The sequence below is a fragment of the Heteronotia binoei genome, chromosome 21, assembly GCF_032191835.1.
Source record: "Heteronotia binoei isolate CCM8104 ecotype False Entrance Well chromosome 21, APGP_CSIRO_Hbin_v1, whole genome shotgun sequence".
Lineage (NCBI taxonomy): Eukaryota > Metazoa > Chordata > Lepidosauria > Squamata > Gekkonidae > Heteronotia > Heteronotia binoei.
Genome location: NC_083243.1, coordinates 78,395,179 through 78,422,711, shown reverse-complemented (window position 1 = coordinate 78,422,711; position 27,533 = coordinate 78,395,179). Strand labels below are relative to the sequence as shown.

The following is a 27,533-nucleotide window of genomic DNA, read 5'->3' as shown; positions in this document are numbered from 1 at the left end:
CAGACAGTGTCATTAATTGTAAACACTAAATCTGTTATTAATTACAAATGGTACCAATGAGGGACCTGTGAGACTTGTAGGGGGTTCCATTCTTACCCCCTTCTTTTGCTTCCCCATCTGCCCTTGTCCTCTTGCTCATTCCCTTCCACAGGGACCCAGAAGAAACACACAGGGGATGGGGCTCACTTGCCTCTCATTCCATTCCAACAGCCTGGCTCCCAACTGCTGTCCTTTTCTGTTTTTCTGTTTCTGCTGTGGTTTTCTGCCAGTTCCCATTCCCTACCAACATTCTCCCATCCCTTTCCTGCCACTTTGGCTGGAGAAGCAGTGTGGGGCAGGGGTCCTGCCAACTTCAGTGCAGCATCTGCTGCCTATCTTGCTTATGCAACAGTGTCTCCTGCTCTTCTGCTCCCATGACAGTTGATAGAAAGGCTGAAGAGTCTAGGACTTTTCAGTCTAGAAACAAGACGACTAAGGGGGGGACATGTCCTCAATCGGAGCCAGGGCTTTCTTGGTGGAACTCTCTACCTACCAACATCAGGACCCTGCGGAACTTGTTACAATTCTGCCTCCAAGGCAGAGAGGTTCCGCAAAGCACATGGTTGAGGACAACAATGGTTTTTAATGGTTTCTTAACCATTTTAACAACTATCTGTCTTTTAACTGCTTTTCACCCCTCCCCCCCATGCTGATGTAAATGGGGGGGGAGTGTTCAGAAATGTGTATTATGGCACCATACAGATGTTAGGTTTTCTATGGATTAGGATTTTAGACTGTTTAATGTATGTATTTTATATGAATTTTCTGTGCACTGCCCTGAACTTGCTTGCAGGGAGGGAGGTATAGAAGCCTAATGAATCAAACAAACAAACATAAAATTATGCATAGGGTGGAAAGAGTGGACAAAGAGAACTTTTTCTCCCCCTTCCAAAACGCTAGCGCTTGAGGGCAACCGATGAAGCTGATGAGCAGTAGGTTCAGAATGAACAAAAGGAAATACTACTTTATACAGAGAGTGATTAAAATGTGGAATTTGCTGCCAGAGGATGTAGTGATGGCCACAGGAATAAATAGCTTTTAAAAGGGATTATATATTCCACATTCAGAGGCATTAAACCAGGAGGCAACATCAGGGGGAAGCCTTGGCCTCGATGCTGTGTTGTTGACCCTCCAGAGTAACTGGTTGGCCACTATGTGAGACAGGATGCTGGGCTGTATTGGTGTGATGCAGCAGAGCTCTTCTTATGTTCTTATTTTCATATGTTCTCTCCACGAAAAGCATCCCCAGCAAATAAAATGCAGTGCTTCTGAAAAGCCTCAGGGAGTCCATTCCATAGAGAAAGAGCTAGAATAGAAAAAACACAACTGCGGTTAATATCTTAAGCAGGGAAACAGCCAATAGTTGACAACAGGAGGATTGTTATTGGCCTACAGGGAGTTAGAGGGGAAGATGGTCCTTTAGATTTATAAGTCCCAGGCCATAGAGGGCTTTAAAGGTCATAGGAAAGGTCCCCTGTGCAAGCAACAGTTGTTTCCGACTCCGGGGTGACATTGCTTTCACGTTTTCACGGCAGGCTTTTTACGGGGTGGTTTGCCATTGCCTTCCTCAGTCTTTTACACTTCCCCCGCAAGCTGAGTACTCATTTTACCAACCTCGGAAGGATGGAAGGCTGAGTCAACCTTGGGCCGGCTACCTGAATCCAGCTTCTGTTGGAATCGAACTTAGGTCATGAGCAGAGAGTTCAAATCATAGTACCGCAGTACTGCTGCTTTACCACTCTGCCTTAAATTGAACTCAGAAACAAACTGCTAGCCCATTTAGCTGTTTTAAAACAGGCAAGATGTGATCCCATTGGCTAGAACCTGACAGTAATGACTGCAATCTACTAATCCAATACAATAATCAATTGAGGTTTCACAGGTCCAGTGTCATCACTGATCTCTCAAATATCATCTGTTTGAGCTCTAGTTTGTCTCTTGCTTTTTCTTTTTCAGTTACTGATTGTAGTGCATGGTTGTTAAAATGGCAGGCAAACAGCGCCTCTTGCCAGGAGGGCCAGGACAGTATGGCATTGTTCTCTATTCTGCCACCACTTGCTGTGCTTCTTGTCTATGTGCCGATGTATGCTAGCAAAATGTTTTGGCTCAGTCTGGATAATGTCAGTATGGCCAAAAGGGTGTCACTTGCCTCCATTCTCCCCAATGTGCAGTGCTGCTGTCTATCTGCTGGGGTGGGGGCGAGGGGCTGTGCCTAGCAAATGCAGCCTGGAAGAGAGCAGAATACAAAACAAACAAACAAACCAGGAGTTACATAGAATCAAATCAAGCCCACCAACCCACCACCTGCCAGTGCATCTCTTTGGGGCCAAAATCTGGGAGTAACTACTAATTGGTAAAGATATCTTTCACTTGCATATTAACTTAGTTACTCTCTCATCATTCAGCCTATTTTCCTCTGGGAGTTTAGGGTCAGTACATAATTCTCATATAGTTAATCCTCACAAAAACCCTATGAGTAAATTAGATAGAGTGACTGGCACAGGATGACCCAGGGAATATGGCCTAGTGGTGAGACACTAGCTTTTGATCTTCTTGAACTTTAACGCACACAACTACCTGCCACAACAATGGCCAATTGTAAATGTTGCAGACTTTTCTACATGTTGTTAGTTTATAAAGCCAGATTAGTTACGTTCCTAAAGGTTAGAATATTAAAAAAAACCCTGTACTCTAAAACCCAGAATGCTCAATGTACAGAACTGAAATGCACCTGGGGTACATGTCCATATATTTAGAAAAAACAGAAATTGAATAGTGCCTGCTTTCCTTTCCCTCACTTTCAATAATCTTCACTTAGCCTATTCTTTTCAGGAAGTAGATTGCATAAAACTTTCATGAACTTTGTCTGCCAATTCTGTGATGTGCTCAGCCTTTTCTGACAACAGATGTTATTACAACTACTCTCCCTCCCACACTGCTTTTGTCAGTCTCACTAACAGTGTAATTGAAGAAGCTTTTTCCTATAGCAGCTGACTGATTGCTCCGAGTCTTGCTACTTTTCTCTCTTGCTCTCTTTCATCTAGTGACCAGCTTGGGGTGTCATAGGCAGCTTATTCTGTGACTGAATCAATGGCAATTTTTTGAGGAAGGAAGGGAAAAGAAACATGTTGGAAGAGAGAACATTGTCACCAGAGACTACAGAGGAAGTGGAAAGATTAGTGAGCCTAGCCCAGGGGTCAGGTGCCCTCCCTCGGGTCACTTTCAACACTCCAGAGAAGCTTGAGGAAGAATCATGCCACAGAAAGCTGGCCAAATTAACAACCAAGTATAATCGGAAAGACCTTCAGAGGTGGAGAGACCTGGAGGAATGGATTGATGCCCAACTTCAGGAGCTGTATCAGTATCAGGTGGGTAGGCTGAATCTCACCTGTGCCACGTCCATATGATCCTATCTATGCCACAACATATTGTTTGTAAAATCATGGTGCAAGGTCTGCTGTGATGGAAAGGGAATGAGTTTCTTTGACCCATTTCTGTTCTGTCTATAAACCAAAGGGGCAGGGATAATGGAGGAATATAAAGGAGGGGGGAGAGACAAATCTCATTCACCCCTCTATCTTGATAAAAAGATAAGTTCTATCAAAAACATCTCTGGCAAATGCTGGGCCATTTTTCCTTGAAAAAATTCAGGAAGTAGATTTCACAGTTTTCTTTGATAACCTGTTCATCTGTGGAATGGCAATCAGAAACTGGTTTCTAATTTTTAATCTAAATCTACCTCTTGTAACTTAACACCATTGCTTTTTGCCTGTCCTCAATGGAAAAAATGAATTACTTTTCCACCCTTTTGTTTTCTGAGATCTTTATAAATGTTTGTATAGTGCTGAGTATATTCCTTATCAATGTAGATAGCTTCCTCTAGAATTTCATCATAGCTTTACTTGGTTTATTTAGGGGATATTTTATTAATTTATTTAAATTTATTCTATCAAACTGTGTCCTGCCTTTCCTCTACGTAAAGAGGAATATGTATCCTCACCATCCTCTAAGAGCATTTTAATATCACAACAACCTTGTGACTGTAGGATAAGCTGAGAAATACAGTCACAGTCACCTCAATGACTGAAGTCTACAGTCGCCTCGGTGAGTTTCATAGCTAGATTTGAACCTTACTTCTATGTATCCAAAACTAATGCTAGCTATTTTATCCACACTTTTGGTGTGAATCAAAAGCCAGTGGATTTGAGAGCCAGTTTGGCATAGTGGTTAAGTGCACGGACTCTTACCTGGGAGAACTGAGTTGGATTTCCCACTCCTTCACATGCAACTGCTGGAGTGATCTTTGGGTCACACATAACTCTCTCAGAGCTGTTCTGCTCAAGAGCAGTTCGTGGAATGCTCTCTCAGCCCCACCTACTTCACAGGGTGCCTGTTGTGGGGAGGGGAAGGGGAAGGAGATTGTAAGTCACTCTGAGACTTCTTTGGGTAGTGAAGGGCAGGGTATAAATCCAATCTCCTTGTAATGTACTGAGTGACGAGATGTGTTGAAGGCAACATACTTTATTAGCGGTACATCACAAGAGAGGGAAATGCGGGCCGGGTCCCGCTATATATACAAACCCCCGGAACAACCTTCAGTCTGGCCAGGTCCAATCCTGGCCAGTTAAACTTCCCGCCACAGATCTTGATTGGCGGAGTAGTTTCGCGCGTTACACCCAGTGACCAGTGGACTTCCTCTGGTCACCTTCTGTAGCGTTTCCTGCGCAGTAACTTCTGGACTGAATTGCAAGACACAACACTCCTCCCCCCCTAGTTCAAGACACATAGTCTTTCAAGTAAGCTGGCGCACTGCGCTCCCTGGTTGACCTCATCGGGGTTATTTGGGGCGTTGGAGCAGCCGCCGGTGATGGAGTTTCCTCTTGGAGACTTGACACCGGCAGAGGGCGGTCCGACTCTTGTTGCTGTTCTGGAACCTCCGTTCTTGGCGGGTCACGCCCTCCGCTGTGTTGCTCTTCCACTCGCGTGGTCGGCAGGATTGGTGCCCTCTGAGCCACTTCTGGGGGTGTTGAAGCTACCTCTCCCCCGCTCGCTGCTTCCCCAATCGCTGTTGGTTCTTCCAGCAAGGTGCGGTGGTGCAGCTGGTCAATATGCCTTCTTAGGATCTGACCCGGCCGGCAACCCACTCCGGGCCGCTTGCGAAATTCTTTGCATAGATTGGATCCCCTGGAAAGAATCCCCGCGCAGCTTCCCTGACGTCGGGGGAACTGCGGAAGTCGGTAGCCCTGTCGGGATGTAGCCTGTCTAAACTCGTGATCAATTTCCTCCCCATTAGTAATTCGGCAGGGCTTGACCCGGTGACGGGGTTGGGGGTGATCCTGTTATCAAATAGGAGGGCTGCCAGGCGGTGGTCCCAGTCGCCCTGTATGATGCGACCCAGGGCCTCTTTGGTGGTGCGCACCATGTGCTCTGCTTGGTCATTGGTGGCCGGATGGAAGGGGGCAGACCGAATGTACTGAATGAGATATCTATTCAAGAACTCCCGGAATTCCCGGAAGGTGAAAGCGGTCCCATTGTCTGTGACCAGGGTATTGGGGATTCCGTGTGTGCAAAAGACCCTGCTGCTGTGGAGGTGGAAGCTACGGGGATCACCTCTAACCACTTGGTGTATGCATCGACCAAGATGAAGAATATTTGGCCCTGATATGGTCCCGCAAAATCTAAGTGAAGCCGGGACCACGGCCTCCGGTTGGACTCCCAGCGGTGGACGGGGGTGCTAGGCAGATCGGGCCGGGACTCTTGGCAGGGTTGGCACCTTCTCGCCCACCCCTCTATCTCGTCATCCATACCTGGCCACCATACGTAACTGCGTGCCAGGGCCTTCATCTGCACTATCCCCGGGTGTGTTTTGTGTAAAGCTTCTAACACTTGCTTCCGCAGTGCGGGGGGAACCACTACCCTGCTACCCCAGAGTATGCACCCCTTGTGTGTTGACAGCTCGTCTCTGCGCGATGCGAACGCCCTGAATTCTGTGTCCAGTTTGCCCATGGGCCACTCCCTTCCCACCCAGTCCAAAACACATGCAAGTATATGGTCCCTCCCCGTGGCCCGAGCCACCTCAGCGGTGTGGAGGGGCCGCTCGGGCAGAGTCTCCATAAGCATCATATGGTGGGCAGGGGCGGGATCTGGGTCCATCGAGGGTAGCGGCAGGTGGCTGAAGGCGTCAGTGTGCCCCATAGCTTTGCCCGGCGGTGAACCAGGGTGTATGTGCACGAGTTTAGAAACTGGTTCCACCTCAGGACGCGCTGTGACAAAATTTGCGGGGTCTGGCAGTCTGGGGCGAGGAGGCCCAGGAGCGGCTTGTGGTCCGTGGCAATCGTGAAATGCCTACCATACAAGTAGTCATTGAATTTATGCACGCCCGCCACAATTGCCAACGCCTCCTTATCGATCTGAGCGTAGTTGCGCTCTGCAGGAGTCAGGGTTCTCGAATAATAGGTCACGAAAACCTCCCTCCCGTCGGGAGGTGCCCCAGGACTGCGCCCACCCCATACGAGGAAGCATCGCAAGTCAAAATCAGTGGTAGGGCTTCATCAAAATGGTGAAGCACCGCGTTGGAAACAAGGTGGTCTTTGACTGCCTGAAAAGCGGCAGCCTGCTGCTTTCCCCAGACCCACGGGGCGTGTTTATCGAGCAGCCTGTGGAGGGGTTCCGCTATGGCCACTTCATGGGGCAAAAACGAATGATAAAAATTTAATAATCCCAAGAAACTTTGTAGCTCCACCTTGCACGTGGGGGTCAGGGCATGGACTATGGCCCTGGTCTTGTCCTCTGTCGGGTGGATTCCCGTGGCATCTACCGCAAAGCCCAAGAACTCCACCCTCAGCACCCCTAGTGAACACTTTTCCTTTTTTACTTTCAGACCCGCCGTCTGGAAGCGGTGGAGTACCTGTCTCAGGCGGCTGCTGAACTCCTCCGCGTCCGGGGCAGCGATCAGAAGATCATCAAAGAACGGTTGCACTCCGGGGATCCCTTTGGGAAAAGAGTCCGTTATGCTCTGAAAGATCCCCGGAGCTACATTAACCCCAAATTGCAACCGCCGCACCCGAACAGCTGCCCTGTGGGTCACAATAGTTTGAGCCTCTGCTGTCTTGATGTCTACCAGGAGTTGCTGGTATGCCTGGGCCAGGTCTAGTTTTCAAAAAACCTTGGAGCCAGCTAGGGCCGCCAGGACATGGCTGACCACTGGAACAGGGTATGGATTGTCCTGGAGTGCTTTATTGATAGTGCACTTATAGTCAGCATATATTCGCACATCCCCGTTCGGCTTCACGGGCGTGACTATGGGTGTTTCCCAGGCAGCCTAGGCTACTGGTTTCAGCACTCCCTGGGCCATGAGTCAGTCCAGCTCCACTTCTATTTTAGGTTTTAGCGCGAACGGAACTCGTCTGGCCTTCAGTCTTATTGGTCTAACGAGGGGATCGAGAGGTAGGGTGATGGGCGGCCCCTTGTAACTCCCCAGGGACCCATCAAACACTTCAGGGAATTCCCGGCACACGTTCTCGAAGTTATTCGTTTGCATCTGCTGCACCCCCACTATTTGAATACCTAGCGGTCGAAACCAGGCCAGCCCCAGTAATGTGGTGAGCTGGCACTTTACAACAAGAATGTCCAGTGGCCCCCTGAAGTTCTTACGCTCTACCCGTACCGTGGCCCAGCCCAACACGTGCACGGGGTTTTTCTGGAAGTACCGTAGTATAAAATCAGCCAGTCTCAAATTGAGCCAGCACCGGGGGCACAGTTTTCTTAGGGTCTCCTCCAAAATTATAGAGATGGAGGAGCCCGAGTCCAACTCCATTTGGCATGGAGCGCCCTCGATAAGGACCGACAGTGTGACCTTGTCGGGGGCAGTAAGGGGCAAGTTCATTACCTGTAGGCTGGTTGATGCTGTCGTATGGGCATCAGTCGAGTCCTAGTGAGCGGTCTGGCGTCTGCGATTGGCCTTGGCCCGGCAAGCCCGCACAATGTGGCCCACCTTTCTGGAGTTCCTGCAGTCCATGTTGCGATAGGGACAGTCCCATCTCTCATGGGGATCCCCACAGCTGGCACACTTGCTGTTGGCCGGTCTTTCTGTTGCTCGTTGCCGCGTGGTTGCTCTCGGTCCTATTCCTTGTTGGTGGCAGAGCTGGTGAGCCTCTTTGTTCTCTGGGTCGCCCAGTGCCATCTCTTTCTGGTGGACTGCGTCTCCTTGCGGGTTGTTGTACGCTTTGGTGGTTCTCTCGAATGCGGTCGCTTTGTTGAAAGCTTGTTGAAGGGTGAGCTCCTCCTTCGTGAAGAGCTTTCACTGTAGCCTTTCGTCTTGGAGGCCCCAGACGAATCGGTCTCTCAGGGCTTCCTCCCGTTTGTCGAATCCACAGTTCCCAGCAAACTGGCGGAGAGCGGCCAGGTAGATGGCTGCCGTTTCTCCTGCCCCTTGATCTCTTTTGTGGAAGAAAAATCGGTGGGTGATGATTGAGGGCTGGGGCAAGAAATGCCCGGTGAGGAGTCTGACGATCTACCCGTACGCTTTCTCGGTGATCTTCGCAGGGGCCAAGAGCCCTTTGGCGATCTCGAAGGTGGCCTCCCTGCAGACACTCAGGAGTACGTCTCTCATGCGGCTGTCATTGGTAATCATGTTTGCGCATAGGTAGCATTCGACCCGCTCCGTGTAGGTCTCCCACCTCTCGGGGTTGGCGGGGTCGAACTCAGCAAGGTGGCCCGTCGTTACATTCAGGTTCGCCGTGGCAGCAGCGGGCGCTTCCATCTCTCTCAGCTGCGTACCTTCCTCGTCTCCAGCCAGGTCAGCGACTTCTCGCTCGGGGAGTTACCTGGCTAGATCCCACCTTCGTCGCCAGTGTAATGTACTGAGTGACGAGACGTGTTGAAGGCAACATACTTTATTAGCAGTACATCACAAGAGAGGGAAATGTGGGCCGGGTCCCACTATATGTACAACCCCCTGGAACAACCTTCAGTCTGGCCAGGTCCAATCCTGGCCTGTTCAACTTCCCGCCACAGATCTTGATTGGCAGAGTAGTTTCGCGTGCTACACCCAGTGACCAGTGGACTTCCTCTGGTCACCTTCTGTAGCGTTTCCTACGCAGTAACTTCTGGACTGAATTGCAAGACACAACACTCCTCCTCTTCTGCTGCTTCTTCTGCTTCTTTTTCCTACTGCTTCTTCTTCCTGCTTCCTCTGGCTCCATTCCAGCTTGTCAGTATCACAAACAGTGATACCCATAAATGCACACTTTAATGCTGCATTCAGATATCATTTTAAAAGCGGATTTCGTTACAAGTGTGAGTATGGTTCATTGTTGTCAGATTCACAGAATCCTCACAGAATCTTCCCCTCACAGTTTGTCATGACGTTGGAATGCAGGTACCTTAACAAACTGAACATTGCTTTTCCCCTCTAGTAATAAGAACCTTTGACCAGGATTAAACCAGGATTTAGGCCTGGTCTACACAGCAGAATGAGGAGGTAGAATGGGTTGTGTTACTTCAAACTGCAAGTGGGAAAAGTCAGATTTTTAATGCTTCCTTATGTAAAAGAGAGTAGGAGAACCCCAGGTTCTGTGATACACCAGCCTTCAATATATTAAGGCCAATAGAACTGATAACACAATAATAAGAATTAAATTTGTTTGTATTCAACTCTGAAATACGTATTCACAAATAAACATTCAGATTGGGAAACCATTGGATGAAACAAGAACCAATTTCACAGACAAAATCATAAATACCTCAAATGTAAACAATCCAGTGTTTTCAACAATAAATATAAATACTAAAACAAAGTCCTCATAAATATATCCTCAGTGTGCAGCTATGAACAAATGAATCCTTGGTGCGAGAGGATGGCACTCAATAGCTCCCATTTCACTGATGCATATTCCACCTTAATACTTCAAAAAATCAGGACATGACAAGAATGCTTCAACTTCAAGGCACCTCCAATTCTCTGGTGCAGCAGCTAAAGTCTCGCCAAAGCAGTCCTCAGCTTGGTAACTCACAAGTTGTACCCACCTGCTCTGTAGCCTGTCAGGCCTTAACCTGCATATTAAAACTAGAACAGGACAGGAAGCCAATAAAGATGTAAAAACACTCCTCCTGATGGGCCTATATTAGTAAAGATTAATTTTTTTAACTTGTGAATATAAATCTCTAAGTAGGAGCATCTAAAGTGTTGGTTCCAACTACTAGCGCAAAAAGAGGTCTACTATTTCCACGGAATATCCCCTCCACCTGTGGCATACCATTGCTCCTTCTGTTATTTCCTGCTTTGTAGGTCTTTGCACATAAACACTCTGCCAATTTTTCTTTCATATGAACACAGAGTCCTCCCCCTATTTAGTTGGATTACAGCAGAAGATACTGTAACTGCCACTTTGATGAGCCCAGTTCTAGGAGCTAACATGCCACATAACCATCTACCAAATAACTGCCAAATTTTAATCCAATCCAAGGAGCATAGGGCAGTGTATGTGGTTCTCTCCTCTGTTTTGTCCTCACAATAATGGTTGATTAGACTGAGAGAGTGTGGCCCAAGCTGGCATTATGCCTGAGTCAGAACTTGAACCTGTCTCTCCCCTGTCATAGTTCAGCGCTCTAACCACTATAGCAGCAGTGATCATCTGGTAACAAAAATCCTGGGAAAAGCCTCTCTGGGCACACAGCCAATGCCTCAGTTCATATGCACTGGTCTATATACTGCGGTTCTGCCCCATTTTCCAGACTGCAGGGGCTAGCAACTCCTTCAGTGAAAGGCAGTAGCTCACCCACCATTCAAGAGTTGTTGAGATAATTCTCCCTGCTGCTGTGTAATGATGCCAGCAGGGTTTATAAAAGTTCCAATAAACACCTATACACATGCATGAAAATTTTTATAGAAAGGCAGACAGAACTGCTCTGGAGGTGTGCATGCTTGACATGCTTGAAATGTCTTTTGTTCTGCATTTTGCACACCTCCTGTGTCTGCTATGCTTTTGCTCTTTAAGAGGAAACTATGAAGTACATAAAAACTGTATTTGGAAAAGCAATGAAGTAAGGTGAGCAAGCTCTTTAAAAATTAAACCAGTTCTGATATGCCCTTTACAGTGAGGGTCACCTATGAAGGCTGTTCAAACCTGTTTCCATACAGGAACTTTGTGATGGCCCTACCCTTCAATCTAAATTCCAGAGATTGTCTTCCTGATACAACTTGTCTCATGTTTTCTTTGCAGTATGAATATTACCGTGCTTATCAAAGGCAAGTAAAGAGCAGTAAGTTATTCTACACTCCTCAAGGCCTAACAATTACAATTTAAAGGGATTCATTAAGATAATGTGCAGATGTTTATTCTTCAGTTTTGCCCAAAGCATGCAACATGGAATTGACCACACACAAACACCCACTATGTTAGTGGATTGCTGTTGAGAATGGTACAAAGGTAAAATAAGTTGTTCAGTGTCTGTACATCCTAGTTTAAAGTATGGAAATATAAAAATTTGCCTGCTGACAAGTACTGAGTGAAAGAGGAGACAAAAAACCCAGAAGACAAGTGCATGCTCATTCATTATGTCACTTACAAACCATTCTGGCTAGGCAGGACTGCACAGGGCACACAGACAAAGAATGCCGTTCACAGTGCCTGAACCTAGGAAAACATATGAAAGCAAGTCATCAAACTTACTTGGTTCTCTGGAGCCTCAGGATGACCAGGGCCCTGGAACTTTGTCCTCTTCATTCCTCTCTCAGCAGCCTTGTGTCTAATTAGCAGTCTTAGTTACTATATTGGATTCATAAGTGCATGTTGTAATCTGCCCTGAGCCCAACTTGGGAAAGGGCGGACTAGAAATCCACAAAATAAAATAAATAAATGTCCAGAATTATTTATTATTATTTGCAACATGAACACCATTCAAACAAGAAGAGAAGAAAATCACTATTGTTTATTAGAAATCACCAAGGATCTTTGTATGCAGCTTTTGCAGATCTAACAGCTGCCTTTGATTCAATTAATACAAAATAGCTTTGGTTGAAATTGGCAGGTACAAACATGGAAACTCCAGACCAACAGTATTTATTTCACTAAAATAAAGATGGACACCTCAAGCTGCCTAATTATCCCAATGACCAGAGGGGTAAAGGGGTGTGCTTTGGCCCCACTGATTTTCAATGACATCATTACAAGGTTATCAGGACCTGAGTTTGTTCCATCCTCTTTAAATTCCCATAAAATATCAATATATGCTGATGATATGGTTCTGGTGTTTCTTCCATGCAATGGCCTTAAACAGATACTACAAAAGTTAGACAATTTCTGCAGAGAAAAGGCCTTAAATATTAACTATGCTAAGACCAAAATTTAGGAAAAGGTCTGGAATTTTTTTTTAATGAACCATAGATGGCACCCCAGTAGATAAATGCAGCAGCATTTCCTCTGGTACATTCCCCAAAGAGCATTACGCTTTGCTAAGAACAATCTATGGGTGATTCCTGGTCCCAAAGACATCTGGCTGTCCTTGACTTTGACCTGGTGGAACTCTGCCAAATGACATCAGGGCCCTGCAGGCCTTAGTGCAATTCCACAGGGCCTGCAAGGCAGATATGTTCTGCCAGGCTTTGGGTTAAAGACTGCAATAGGCTTAACTATGGCTGGCACCCTCCTCGTCTCTCCCATCTTTTATTTGTTTTTTGCCTCCTTCTTGTCCTTCCCATGAGGCAGCAACACAGCCCAGAACTGGTTTAAGATAAAGTTACATGCTATCGAGGGACTGTTTTTAAGAACATGAGTAATTTATTTATATGATTTTAACTATGTTTATAATATTTTTAATCCTACTGTTGTTTATCACCCAGATCCTTATGAACTCAGAGACTGGGCAATCCATAAATCTAAATTATAAATATATAAGTGGGGCTTGCCCATGATACTCGCAAGAGGAAATTTCATCTCCCACACACACTTTCTCCCCAGGCTCCTCTGCAGCTGCCAGACCCACTGACCCCCCACCCCGTTCTTGGTGGCTTGTTTGGAGCTGCTTCCAGAGGGGCTTGCCAAGGCTTCCTTTCCCCACTTCCCTCTCTTGGTGGTTCATCCAGAATTGCTCTGGGCAGGCTCACTGAGGCTTCCTTCACCCTTTCCTTCTCCTGGTGGCTCTTCCAGAGCTGCTTCAGGTGGGTTCGCTGAAGCTTCCTTCCCTCTCTCTGAGACTCATCTGGAACTGCTCCAGGTGAGTTCATGGAGGCATCCTTCCTCCCCTTCCGTTCAGACTGCTTCCAGGCCTGGAGCAGGAGCTGGCATCCTCTGCCACAGCGGCTGTGTCTGAGCAGTTGCCAGCAGGGCTCTTGGCACCCCCATCACTTCCAAACCCAGCACAGCTTCCCTGTCCCTCTGCCAACCACTGACCTGTGTTCTCTATACTTGCACAGAGAACACTACTTTAAGTGGAGGAAGGGTGCTTTTAACATCCCAGAGTATTTTTTTTAATTTTCAGATTTTTCTGCACACCTGGGGAGTGCTCCAAGTGTGCAGAAAAATCTCTCTACCCTCCTTGTGCCCCCTATCTGCAGAAATAAATATCTGCGCATAGGAGGCACAGTTGGGAATTAGCTATATAGATAAATAAATAAATATCACAGAGTAACCTTTAGTGAAACTCTGTCTTGGATGGCTCATTTGGCAATCACCAGATCTACAATTTTAAGAACAGTAGGCACTATTCTGAAATTCTACAGCAGGGAGATTTCTTGATAGAGCCAGCTCTGAACTTAGACCAGAGTAAGGCTGCTTCACAACTTCTGTAGGAAGTAAAGGTTTTGGTTTGGAATGTTCACCTGGGGTGCGGTCACACGTACCATTAGTGACGACACAGCTCCGTCTGGCTGACGGATTAAATGTGTTCATTCAGACATCCACATCTGGCAATCGAGCATCATCCAGGGTCATCCAGGCTTGCTACGCATGAATGGCGCATTAATTTGACAGCACAGAAAGTCCCGCCCTTTTTCAAAACAGCGGCACAAGATCGGCTTTTTGCTGTTTGGACAGCTCACGCGCGATACTGCCTCCCACCTTTAAAAAAAAAAAAAAAAGCCCCAGCAGACATGTGCATTGCCAGATCATCTGGGAATCTGAGGTGACGCTTCTGCTTCTCCAATCAACACAGGATCGGGGGGGGGGGGGATGTTATCCCACTATTCAGAATAGGAAAAAATTCTTTTTTTTCAATGTGGAGGATTTCAAGATATCATTGTCACTGCCAATTTCTAGGAAGATAATTCCTGGCAGTTCCTTGGTTTGGATCGGCAACATTAATTCTGGAAACTTTCCCCCTTCCCCCCTGCTTCTGAAGCAATGTTTGATTTCCCAGCTCCAAACAGTTGGACGCATGTTCAATGGACCCCCCCCCCTCCCAGAAATCATCATCTGATTACGCATGCTCCAAGAAAAAAGTGTGATAGTATTGGATGTTTGATCACGCAACAACAGAATGAATCGCATTCTTGGATGCTCATCTGAACTGCCCTGCATCGATTCAATATTCAGCAGTTCAGATTTGAGCACTACACACCTGCTTTTAATGGTAGGTGTGACCGCACCCCTGGTCACAAAGTTGAAATCCATCCAGAATTTCTTACTAAAGTGATTTTTAGCCCTTCCCAGAGGCACACTAGCAGCTCTAATATGGTCCCAACTTGGTTTGCCTTCAGTCAGGGCTAGGGTTCCCAGCCTCCTATTGGGGATCAGGGTTCCCTTGGTTTCGGGGCCTCCAATATGTTAGCACAGGGTTGGCCAATGGGGGAGCCCCACTCCCAAAGAGCTCTGTCAGTGCCTGATGTGCCTGCCGCAATGACATCACCTGGAAGTGACATAATCGCCCCAGGCATGTCACATGGGGATGCTCTAGCATTTTGGTAAAAAAAAAACTCTCTAGGGCACCATAGAGTTTTATACCAAAATGCTAGATTGTCCCCACACAACATGCCTAGCGTGATTATGTCACTTCCAGGTCATGTCATCATGCTGCACATGCAAAGCATGCACAAGGGAAATCCCTCTGTTGGCAGCCTAGTCAGGGCCCATGTACATGTAATCATGCTTAGATTCTGGAGGAAGCAAAGAAATGACACTACGAGTCAACTGTGTAGGCAGTGTCTTGTGATAATTCAGAAAGATGCTACTTTAGTAGCTTGCTACAACAGTATCTCCACTGCTGTTCCATATTGGATGATACCCAGGGTGTCTTTATGGCTGGTACCAGTATTCAGCACTGGGTGTTCAAGTGTGATGCAGTTACAGATAGACAATCAGGATCCAGCTCTAACTTCTACTCTGGTTTAAACTGATTAAAAGGAACCCTATCAGAGCCTCCTACTTAGCTAATAGTACTCTATGGCCGTTTTCGCACTCACGTTTTACTGGCGCCACGACCCTCCTCACGCCGGCGAATCTGCATGGATTTCGCACCAGAAGCGCCGGCGCACCCAGAAGCGCCGGCTACTTCCGTCGCTAAGCCAGCGCAAACGGAAATCGCAAAGATGCAGGAAAACGTTTGCGCTGGCTTAGCGACGGAAGTAGCCGGCGCTTCTGGGTGCGCCGGCGCTTCTGGTGCGAAATCCATGCAGATTCGCCGGCGTGAGGAGGGTCGTGGCGCCAGTAAAACGTGAGTGCGAAAACACCCTTTGTAATTATCCTTTACATCTGTTTAGCTCCAGACCATACAAAAAGCTTAGCTTGATGGGCACTACTAAAAAAAAATTGCTTGCACTTTGTACATGCGGAGCTCCAGTTCTGAAGGATTTACCCCATTATATTCCGTCCTGCCTGCTTTACACAAAGCCTAGAACCAGATTTCCTTCTCTCAAATACCAATTCACACATTTCATACCATCTTGTTGTTTACCTTGGTAGCCAAGAAAACAGAAGCAAACGCTGTATCTGAAGGGCAAAATGTTTGAATATGATAAGTAGTTTTAGATCTGGCTATTTTAATGATGTTTTTATTATTTATGTTTTGCTATATTTGATCTGATTTATTTAGAATATTTCTATGTCACTTCTTCAGAGTTCTGCTTCTGAGACCATCCCTGATGAACTAACCAAATGGTCACAAAGCTGTGACCAAACTTTTGAGTTCCTCAAAATAAGAAAAGGTCCCCCCCAATATTTCAAGGCATAGGCCAAAAAACCCCCCTAAGGTCTTCCTATAGTAACCATCCTGCATTGAAGACAAGGAGGTGTTGCTGATTTAGCCTGCATTAAATTGTAAGAACTTACCTGCATGACAATGCAGGTGTCCAATTACTTCTTTAAACTGGACCACTACATGCACAGTGCTTCTACAACTGCTGCATTAGGATGCCAGCACAACACCTATCTGGGCTACAGATTCCTAGAATTATGTATGTAGTGAATAAGGCCCTGGCTTAAATGAGCCTCTAAGTACGTGCACAGTTATACAGGTAAATTCTTTTATTCCACCAGTATCATGTTTAAATCCTGCCTAAGTTAGATTGTGGTGCTGGCAACAAAACAGGTTTCAAGATGCATCAAAGACCACTGGGAAAGAGATGACAACTGATCCCTTGTTCCACCTCATCTTTTTTCTCTTACTTTGATCTGAGCTAGATCCTTGACTGGGGTTCTTATCTCTCTTATATGCTGATTGTTCTTCTATTCTTAGTCCTTAAATGGTCTTTATAAATTTGGTCACCCCGCCCAATTAAATCATTCCCTTCTCCACTTCTCCAAAGTTCTCCCTGTATGCAGGTATGTTAAGTGCCATCCAGTTGCTTCTGATTTATGGGAACCCTATGACCCATCTTCAATTCACACCAAGAGAAACTATTGCTCTGTTTCTGAACAATTTCTCTTCCAAGATCGTCTGCTCATTTTCTCCTGAGGTGTCCATAGATACCCACAAAGCATATGTATTTGGATCTTTCATTCCCAAGAGGAAGGCCCCTTTTAAAACACCCCAAAAGGCCAGGCCAGGGATTATGAGACCCATGCAGAGAAAATTCACACCTGCCCTAAGGAGGAGAAACAAGTGATGCTGATCAGAAAAGCTTGAAGGATCCAATCCAGGAGGCTCTCTTGACTTTCTGCAATGTGGTATCTGCAGTATAATAGAAAAGATGTTAAAAGTGTTATTCTTCTCTAGTTCCAGGAGGAGACAGAAGCAACAGCTGCCCCAGAGCCTGAAATTGACATTGAAGATCTTCTTGAAGTCTCTAATGAGGAACAGAAATCAAGACTACAGGTAAACAGAGGGACAACAAACATTATTCTGCTTTTCAAAACTAGAAGTCTGGGACAGCAGAAGAGGGGTAGAGCCAAATAGGCCATGAAAAAGTCAAATGGGAAGTCCACTAATACTTGGCTCCCTTGTTGTGAATTATTACAGTGCTACCCTTGCCCCTCCCATGATGCATGACATATTACACAAATGACCTCCCAGTGACATATGTTCATTTTGGAGCTCTGTCTTGTGTGGTGCAATCATTTTAGAAATATGCTTTCCTGACAGGGGCAGACTGAACTTTTAATTTATCACTGGTGGGCCAGAAGCAGTGCTTCTGCTTGAGGTTTAAAGAGTCAGTCCATGCTTGCCAGCACATCTGGGACTTGGTTTACCCCACACACACACACACACACATACACATGCATACCTTTTCTTTCATGAAAGGACGGCAATCCAGGTGCAAACACAGTGGCCTCTTCCTCACCTCTTTGCACAAAATAAGCAGTGACTGGTGAGCAAGGTGGCTGTGGTGGTAGCCACACAGGTGCTAAAAATTAAACTGTCTTCTTAGTGAGAAAGGAGAAGCAATGATGGCCAGGAGTGGGTCACAGAGTACCGCTGACTTCTTGCCTTCTCTGCTGCAACCCCAGCAGCAGGTAAGCTACTACAGTTGGCTTGAAAGAGATGTTATGTGGCATGGACTCCCAGGGAAGTTTCTGGTGCACCCTGGCTTCCTGTCATTCTCATGATACAGAGGAGGAGAAAAACATTCTCCTGCCTCGCAGGCAAAGGAGGAATGATGGATGCAAATAGGTTACTGTAGCAAACTACTTCAGAATTACTTTATTTGCTGTAGCAAATTACTTTATGAGACATTAAAGGAAACATAACTGATTAATCAGCTACTTTACAGTTGAATAAGTAAAATCTACCATTGATTGCTAAGGTAAAAGTTTTCACTGTCACAGGGAATAGCATCCTAGAATGAAAAATGTCCCCCACAAAAATGTATCATTAATTTGCAGACTCACCTATTACAATTTTCTCTTGCTGGCTGAATTTGTCTTAATTAAACCAAGTAAACCTGTAGTTGATTAATCTTCCTGTTATACTGATTAAAGCTTGCAGTTTTAATTGTGTGCTAATTATTTCTGGAAAGGCTGTGCAGTGAGGTCTGTATCTAACCTCAATTAATTTCCCAGATAGAAAGTGTCTCTTTGTGTTCCTTTGCAAGATGTACAAAGTTGTGTTATAGCTGTTCATGCACATTTGTTTATAGTATGGTACATGGCATCAAAGAATCTAACAGGGAGAGTAGCATGAAGGTAATACACACATAAATGTTTTGCCTTGACTTGTAGGAAATTCTTCACAAGTGTTCCCGACCTACAGAGGTGAGTAGAATTTGTCACAGACTTCATATCACATAGTTATACAGCAAAAAGGTCGTTTCAGTAGACAGAAATGGCTGGTTCTCTGTTTTGAGTCTTATAGCATCAGGTTTGTTTAGTTTAGCTCAGATATTTATTGCACAGCAGAAGCAGAATAAATTCTTCAATTAAATGACCTTCAGATTCTGCATAACACTTGGATAGTCCAGAAATGCGGATAGGCAGGAAATAATATTTCCATAAAATGGTATAAAATTAGAGAGAGAAAGTACAAAGAATTTGGATTATGACATTTAAATAATGGAAGTTTTGATTTTTAAATGTCTTGTGGCATGATAAAGTTCCACAGTACGGGGTTATTTCCCATGTACAGAGTTGTTCTGTGTATGGGAATCTCCCTTTTAAATTTGTCAGTATACTTCCTTTATTTGGAGTGTTGCATTAGGGATTCCTTTATTTGGAGTGTTGCACTAAGGATGCATGTTCATTGCCTTACAGAGGGTTCTGACTGGATTGTACTTCTAAGAACATAAGAACATAAGAAAAGCCATGTTGGATCAGGCCAATGGCCCATCCAGTCCAACACTCAGTGTCACACAGTGGCCAAAAATATATATATACACACACACACTGTGGCTAATAGCCACTGATGGACCTCTGCTTCATATTTTTATCTAACCCCCTCTTGAAGCTGTCTATGCTTGTAGCCACCACCACCTCCTGTGGCAGTGAATTCCACATGTTAATCACCCTTTTGGGTGAAACTTATTCATTTTAACCTGACTGCTCAGCAATTTCATAGAATGCCCACAAGTTCTTGTATTGTGAGAAAGGGAGAAAAGTACTTCTTTCTCTACTTTCTCCATCCCATGCATTATCTTGTAAACCTCTATCATATCACCCTGCAGTTGACGTTTCTCCAAGCTAAAGAGCCCCAAGCGTTTTAACCTTTCTTCATAGGGAAAGTGCCCCAACCCTTTAATCATTCTAGTTGACCTTTTCTGGACTTTTTCCAATGCTATAATATCCTTTTTGAGGTGCGGTGACCAGAATTGCACACAGTATTCCAAATGAGACTGCACCATCGATATATACAGGGGCATTATGATACTGGCTGATTTGTTTTCAATTCCCTTCCTAATAATTCCCAGCATGGCGTTGGCCTTTTTTATTACAATCGCACACTGTCTTGACATTTTCAGTGAGTTATCTACCATGACCCCAAGATCTCTCTCTTGATCAGTCTCTGCCAGTTCACACCCCATCAACTTGTATTTGTAGCTTGGATTGTTGGCCCCAATGTGCATTACTTTGCACTTGGCCACATTGAACCTCATCTGCCGCATTGACGCCGACTCACCCAGCCTCAACAGATCCCTTTGGAGTGCCTCACAATCCTCTCTGGTTCTCAGCACCCTGAACAATTTAGTGCCATCTGCAAACTTGGCCACTTCACTGATCACTCCCAACTCCAAATCATTTATGAATAAGTTAAAGAGCATGGGACCCAGTACTGAGCCCTGCAGCACCCTACTGCTTACTGTCCTCCATTGCGAAGACCGCCCATTTATGCTCACTCTTTGCTTCCTATTAATTAGCCAGTTCTTTATTCACAAGAGGATCTGTCCTTTTACTCCATGACTCTCGAGCTTTCTATGGAGCCTTTGGTGAGGAACTTTATCAAAAGCTTTCTGGAAGTCAAGGTAAACAATATCTATTGGGCCTCCTTTGTCCACATGTTTGTTCACCCCCTCAAAGAACTGTAACAGGTTAGTGAGGCAAGATCTTCCCTTACAGAACCTATGCTGAGTCTTCCTCAATAACCTGTGTTCATCAGTGTGCCTACTCATTCTGTCCTTGATAATGGTTTCTACCAACTTTCCCGGTATTGAAGTCAGACTGACTGGCCTGTAATTTCCCGGATCTCCTTTGGAATCCTTTTTAAAGATGGGGGTGACATTTGCTACCTTCCAGTCCTCAGGAACAGAGGCAGATTTCAATGAAATAGTACATATTTTTGTCAGAAGATCCACAAGTTCAACTTTGAGTTCTTTTAGAACTCTTGGATGTATGCCATTCAGACCTGGTGACTTATTAGTTTTTAATTTGTCTATCAGTTGAAGGACCTCCTCTCTTGTCACCTCAATCTGACTCAGGTCTTTCAACACCCCTTCCAAAATTAGTGGTTCTGGAGCGGGCAAACACTTCTTGCCTTCCACAGTGAAAACGGAGGCAAAAAATGCATTCAGCTTCTCAGCCATTTCCCTATCCTCCTTCAGTAATCCTTTGACCCCTTGGTCATCCAAGGGCCCCACTGCCTCCCTGGCTGGTTTCCTGCTTCTAATATATTTGAAGAAATTTTTATTGTTGGTCTTTATGTTTTTTGCAATATGCTCCTCATAGTCCCTTTTTGCCTGCCTGATCACAGTCTTGCATTTGATTTGCCACAACCTGTGTTCTTTTTTATTAATCTCACTTGGACTAGCTTTCCACCGCTTAAAGGAGTCCTTCTTTCCTTTTACAGCTTCCATTACTTTGTTTGTTAACCATGCAGGCCTTTTTTTATACCTGTTTGTGCCTTTCCTAACTTGTGGTATATATTTTATCTGAGCTTCTAGGATTGTAGTTTTAAATAGCCTCCAAGTTTCCCCAAGGATTTTGACTGTATTTACCTTTCCTTTCAGTTTCCTCTTCACATGCCTCCTCATCTCAGAGAATTTACCCCTTTTAAAGTTAAACGTGGTTGTGTCGGTCTTTTGGGGCAACTCTCTATTTATACAAATGGTGAAATCAATAACGTTATGGTCACTGCTCCCCAGCGGTGCGATCACTTTTACATCTCTCACCAAGTCTTGGGTATTACTTAGGACCAAATCCAGGATTGCCCCACCCCTGGTAGGTTCTGAGACCATCTGCTCCATAGCACAGTCGTTGAGAGCGTCAAGAAACTCAATCTCTTTCTCTCGACCTGAACACATATTGACCCAATCAATCTGCGGGTAGTTAAAATCACCTATTACGACACAGTTTTTACATTTAGCCGCTATCTTTAATCCTTCTATCATATTATAATCATCCTCTATCTTTTGATTTGGTGGGCGATAACAAACTCCCATAGTTAAATTTCCTTTTGGGCCCTCTATTTCAATCCAAAGGGAATATAATTCTCTGACCTCAGTCTTACTGGACCGTATACTCTCTCTGACATACAGAGCCACCCCACCTCCAACCCTTCCCTCCCTATCCTTCCGATATAACTTATATCCAGGAATCACCGTGTCCCACTGATTCTCCTCATTCCACCAAGTTTCTGAAATTCCCACAATATCTACGTTTTCTCCCAACACTAAACATTCCAACTCACCAATTTTGCTTCGATACTTCTAGCAGTGTCATACAAACATCTATAATTTCCCAGGCAAGCTAAGCCCACAACCTTCCTCCTGCCGCCTCAAGACTTTGGCAGACGGTCCATATTGTTTGTCACCATCTCAGTGGACAACTCTGATCCATTACCCGGTAGAAAAGTAACAGCTAACCCTTCATCTCTTTGAGATGAGTCCTCCCGAACCAGAGTCATTTCATCTTCTGTTGGCTTTCCCCCAAGATTTAGTTTAAAAACTGCTGCCACCTTTTTGATTTTAAGTGCCAGCAGCCTGGTTCCATCTGGGGACAAGTGGAGACCATCTCTTTTGTACAGCTCCCACTTGTTCCAGAAAACATCCCAGTGCCTAACAAACTTAAACCCTTCTTCCTTACACCATCGTCTCATCCACACATTGAGACTTCTAATTTGTGTCTCTCCTGCCCTGCATGTGGAACAGGTAGCACTTCTGAGAAGGCTACCTTGGAGGTCCTGGCCTTAAGTCTCCTGCCTAGCAGCCTAAATTTTTCCTCCAGGACCTCACGACTGCATTTCTCCACATCGTTGGTGCCAACATGCACCACGACCACTGGCTCCTCCCCAGCACTGTCTATCAGCCTATCTGCTACACGCATAATGTGTGCTACCTTCGTACCAGGCAGGCAAGTCACCATACGGTCAGTACGCAGTTTTGCCACCCAGCTGTCTACTTGCCAAAGGATCGAATCACCAACTACCAAGACCACCCCCCTCTCCCTGCCCAGTGATGGTTCCTTGGCACGAAAGGATACCTGCTCACCAACTGAAGAAGAGGTCCCTTCTGAGGGCGCATTCAGCTTACCCTCAGCACGGTGCCCTGTTTCCTCTCGACCCTCATGCTCCCTGGCAGCAATGGGGCTGCCACGTTCAGAGCGAGGCTCATCTAAGACATCCCCAAGATTCTTCTCCGAGTGCCTAACTGACTGTCTCTGCTTCTCCAGGTCAGTCACCTCGGTCTCAAGGGTACGAACTCGTTCCCTAAGGACCAGGAGCTCCATGCATTAACCCAAGGCTTCTGTCCTGTGGGCAGATAGTCATACATGTAACACTCAGTGCAAAACACTGGAAAGCCTCCACCCCCCTGCTGGCATTCTACCTTCATGATAGCTTTTTTAAAATATACAGTCCCCTTTTAAATCCTGTTTGTTTGTGTGGCTCTCCTTCTGGAGGGTCAGCTTACCTTATTGGGAGCACAAGGAATCTGGGTTCCTGGTCCTTACAGAGCCCCCAGGCTAATGCCAAGAGCCCTTTAGCTCTCTGGCAAGGCGCAGCTTAAAATGCAAAGAGGGTGGGGAACACAGACACTTCTAATCAATCAATCAGCAACAATCACCTTCACCTTCAGCCCACTCAACCAAGCAAACAGCAGTTCCCAAGCAACCACAAACTCAGAATTTTCAGCAGTCACACAAACTCAGAAATTCTCAGCAGCTTCCCCAGCTGTCTTAGCTTATCACAGAGCTTCTCTGCCCTCTCTCAGAACTCTCTGTTAACTTCAGGTCTGTATTCTGCATGCCTCTGTTAAGGTTGCCAGCCTCTGAGGAGGGGGGCTGGAGTTCTCCCAGAATTACAACTGATATCAGTTAACCTGGAGAAAATGGCTGCCTTGGAGGATGGACTCTACAGCACTATATACCACTGAGGTCCCTTCCCTCCTCAAACCCTGCCTTCCCCAGGATCCATTCCCAGTTCTACAGGAAATTCCCAACAAAGAATTAGCAACCCTATCCCCACCTGTATTTTTATCTTAGAATTAATGGTTCTAAACTGTAACAGATGGCCTGTTGAACAGGACACTTTTTTTTTAAAGTTTTTAACTTTTTATTACATTTAACAACAATAATAACAATATATATATATATATATATATACACACACAAAACATAAACTTAGGGATGTAGACCGCGGGATGCATTATATACTTATATCATTAGAATACAAATCCTTTGTTTTAACCTACACCAAATCATACATTCTACAGTTAACCCCTTTTTACACTATATTCTTATTATCTTTCCCCCATAACCATTCATACAATAAGTTCCATTTCCCTTCTATTTGTCTATTTGTTATTTCTTCTCTTAATATCTCCATCAGAGTATCTACCTCAGCTCAGTCTAGAACCAACCAAAAATATTTTCTTTCTTCTACACTGTGATCCAAAAGAACATTTGGCATTTCAAGTCATCTTACTTTATTTATAAATTACACAGTATCAATTTAATTCCCTGCAACAACAACAACAAAAAAACCCAGCAAGTTTGGAATACACTTTCATACAATAAGTTCTGTTTTCCTTCTATCTATTTGTTAATTTCTTCTCTTAGTATCTCCATCAGAGTATCTACCTCAGCTAAGTCTAGAACTAACAAAAAAGAAAACTTTCTTTCTCCTACACTGTGGTCCAAAAAAGAAGAAAAAAAAAACATTGGCATTTCAAATCATCTTACTTTGTTTGTGAATTGCATGGTATCAATTTGTTTCCCTGCAACAAAGCAACCAGCAATTTCGAAATACATTTTCTTTAATTGGTGTAATATGCCAACGATATAACTTTAATGATTTGTCTCTCATCGTCTGGCAGACCAATTCCTTCATTTTCCTCCTAATACACCTTATATAAACCTCTCTCAGCAGGCGGTGTTCCTTGAAATAAATAAGGCAAGCTCTATAGCCATTTTCTATATCTTTCTCCAATTCCTTTTTCTTCCTACCAAGAACTGGTGTCAAGATCTCTACTATCACCTCCTTTATATGGTCATACCTATCCTCTGGAATATTCTGCATTCCTGAAATATGCACTACCTGCGCCGTTTCTATTCTCACTAATCTGTCCCCGTTGAACAGGACACTTGACTATTGGCGTTGTAAGAGACCTTTGTAAGAAGCAATATTTGCCCCTTTCCACTTAGTATTTATATACCGTTGTTTCTGGAAGATGATCTTGATCCATCATCATTTATCTAAACTGGTATCCTAAACTGGATGCTCAAACAGATTAAGAATGGCTCTCCAGCCCTCTCTCAGGGAAGGATGGTGGCATGGTATAGCCCAGTATCATCAGATCTTGGAAACTAAGCAGGGTCAGTACTTGGACCGGGGACCACCAAAGAATACTCTGCAGGGGCATGCAATGGCAAACCACCTCTCTGCTTCTCACATGCCTTGAAAGCCCCTTGCTGGGGTCACTATAAGTCTGTTGCAACTTGCCAACACTTACATACATAACCATCTCTCAAGATCTTCCTGCAAAATGCCTTGTTTTAGCAGACTGAGACAACACCTCTGTTAAGTACAAGTTAAATGTCTTATATTATTTGCTAAATACTTACCTGTTTATAAATATAAATGTTCTTATAGTGCTCTTCAGAGAACAGAAGTTGGGGGAAGAATCTCAGTGGTGTGTTGACTAGGATTTGTTAGCCCTAACTCTATAATCTTGAAATGGACAATCAGATGCAGTGTAGGATCAGACTTCCATGTCTTGAAAAGTCATGTAGAAGGAGAAACATCCGTGGGTGTATTATTCATCTCTTAGTGAGAAGAATTAAATCCAGGAAGCTTCCTCTTCTAAACAACTACTAAAAGCATAGGAGTTCTGTCCTGTGCTGCATCTTGCATATCACCTTCTTTACCATGAACTGTCTTATATTTCTGGCTGACCTTTGATACACTGGGGTCTTCCACATAGGGACAAGATTTTGTCTTTCCCTTTCTGCTGGTGCAGCTGCAGAAAAAGCACAGTGGCCATTGGGCTTCCACATGGCAGGCTTCATGGCTGTTTCCCCGCTGAAGTGCCCCCTGGGCCACAGGGCTTTTGCAACTTCTATTTAAAAATCAGCACAAGAATGTTGTTATATACCAGGGGTGGCCAAACTGCGGTTCAGGAGCCACATGTGGCTCTTTCACACACATTGTGCCTCTAGAAGCCCCACCCCCGTTGGCCAGCTTGGAGAAGGCATTTGTCTCTTTAAATCACTTATCCAAGCCAAACCAGCCAGTGGCTTGGAGAATGCATTTAAAGTTGTTTTCTTTCCACCTCTCCCTCCCTCCTCCATCTATTTTCCTCCCTCCCTGCAAGGACATGGTTAGGGAAAATGACTGCCACTTGGGCCAGAAAATCTGAATTTACCCACCCAGACAGCAGCTATCCAGGCTTTACTGCAACCTTTATCTAAACTTTGGAGCAAAGCAGGTTTGAAAAATGTTAGAAAAAAGGGGGGGAACCCTGAGGAATGCACCATGATGTTGTGGGGGAACAAGAAAAAAACCCCCCACTTTTCTAAAGCATTGAACTTGGGACAAATAACCCAAATGTGTGTGATCAGAGGCAGCTCTGACCCAGCTCTTATCAGTTGAAGAGAAGGGAAATGTGGGAAGGGGGAAGAAGCATGGTGAACAAAGAGGCACGCATTTGTAACAATAACTGTATGGATTAAAATCTTCTTTTCTAACTTTTGATTCAGGACTTTGTTGCAGAACTGCTTGATCGATTGAGAGGTCTTAGGAAAATTGTCAATCCTCAGAGGAAATGACTCTTAATGGCAAACCCAAGGGGAAAACACAGCGTGCTGCAGAAGAGAATTATCAGGATATGGAATTGCAAGCTTTGTCCAATGTGGTGCATATTTCAAAACTTCCATCCCCATTGTTACTTTGGATTTCTATCTACAGGCAATGAAGTCTATTTGAAGAGGAGAAGACCATGTGCTTCATCAGATCCTTGAGCCTGCCATGAAAGGCTTGCATATAGCAACACTGGGGAAGACTATCACCTGAAGTCTTATAGAGCCACTGCCAGGCAGTGTAGAACACTGGGCTAGAGAGCAAAAGGAAAGACTCAGTGATGGGGGGTCAAGATAGGCATGATGGTAACAGCCCCATATTTTAACATATGAGTTATAGTCAGCTGAATATGAAATGGGAGGTGTCATGCACAGAAGACACAAGTGGGAAAGGGATTCTGAATCCTTCCTTCACTCGTGCACCCCCACCCTCCAATTATGTCCCTACAGCTGCTCCCTTTTGCCCACTCTCAGATATCAGAAGTAAGCTCCTCTGTGGAAAAAGCTGGTTGAAGTAAAGGGGAAGTTATGGCAGGGGGGTGGGAAATACAGAAGAAGAAAGGATTCAGCACTCTCTCTTCCCCGGCCCATTCTTGGCTTTAAACAGCAATAAACAACCATGTGTGGCACAGAGAAATAAAGAAAATATATAAATATACAATAAAGTGATTTCAACCAACATGTCTGTTTTCTCTCGTATATAATGTAGTACAAGTCAATGAACTTCAGCACATTAACCACTATTAGGAAACTGTCCCAAAGTACATATTTCAAAGTCTATAGCATAGAAGCATAAATCCTACAGAACCTTGTGAAGATCAAACTAGCAGTTCACAGGGCTTGTTACCAAAACAAACACAATTCCATCAGCTGCCCAGACTTGCTGTAATGTCTAAGGTTCTAATA

The 27,533-nt window shown here is 44.9% G+C and overlaps 1 protein-coding gene across 1 annotated transcript; it reads left to right on the top strand.

The window, feature by feature from the left end:
• Positions 1–3,093: 3,093 nt before the first annotated feature.
• Positions 3,094–27,306, top strand: PPP1R14D (protein phosphatase 1 regulatory inhibitor subunit 14D). The gene is made up of 4 exons (XM_060262223.1): positions 3,094–3,407; positions 17,188–17,286; positions 18,630–18,662; positions 26,529–27,306. The coding sequence occupies exons 1-4, from the start codon at positions 3,165–3,167 to the stop codon at positions 26,595–26,597; spliced, it is 444 nt and encodes a 147-aa protein (XP_060118206.1). The 5' UTR covers positions 3,094–3,164; the 3' UTR covers positions 26,598–27,306.
• The last annotated feature ends 227 nt before the right edge of the window (positions 27,307–27,533 follow it).

What these genes read in the sequence shown, in the direction of transcription:
- PPP1R14D (XM_060262223.1), top strand. Translation starts at nt 3,165, where the DNA reads ATGTTGGAAGAGAGAACATTGTCACCAGAGACTACAGAGGAAGTGGAA. An exon ending in AACAGAAATCAAGACTACAG is followed by an intron (nt 17,287 to 18,629) that starts GTAAACAGAGGG and finishes CTTGACTTGTAG; the next exon opens with GAAATTCTTCACAAGTGTTC. An exon ending in AGTGTTCCCGACCTACAGAG is followed by an intron (nt 18,663 to 26,528) that starts GTGAGTAGAATT and finishes CTTTTGATTCAG; the next exon opens with GACTTTGTTGCAGAACTGCT.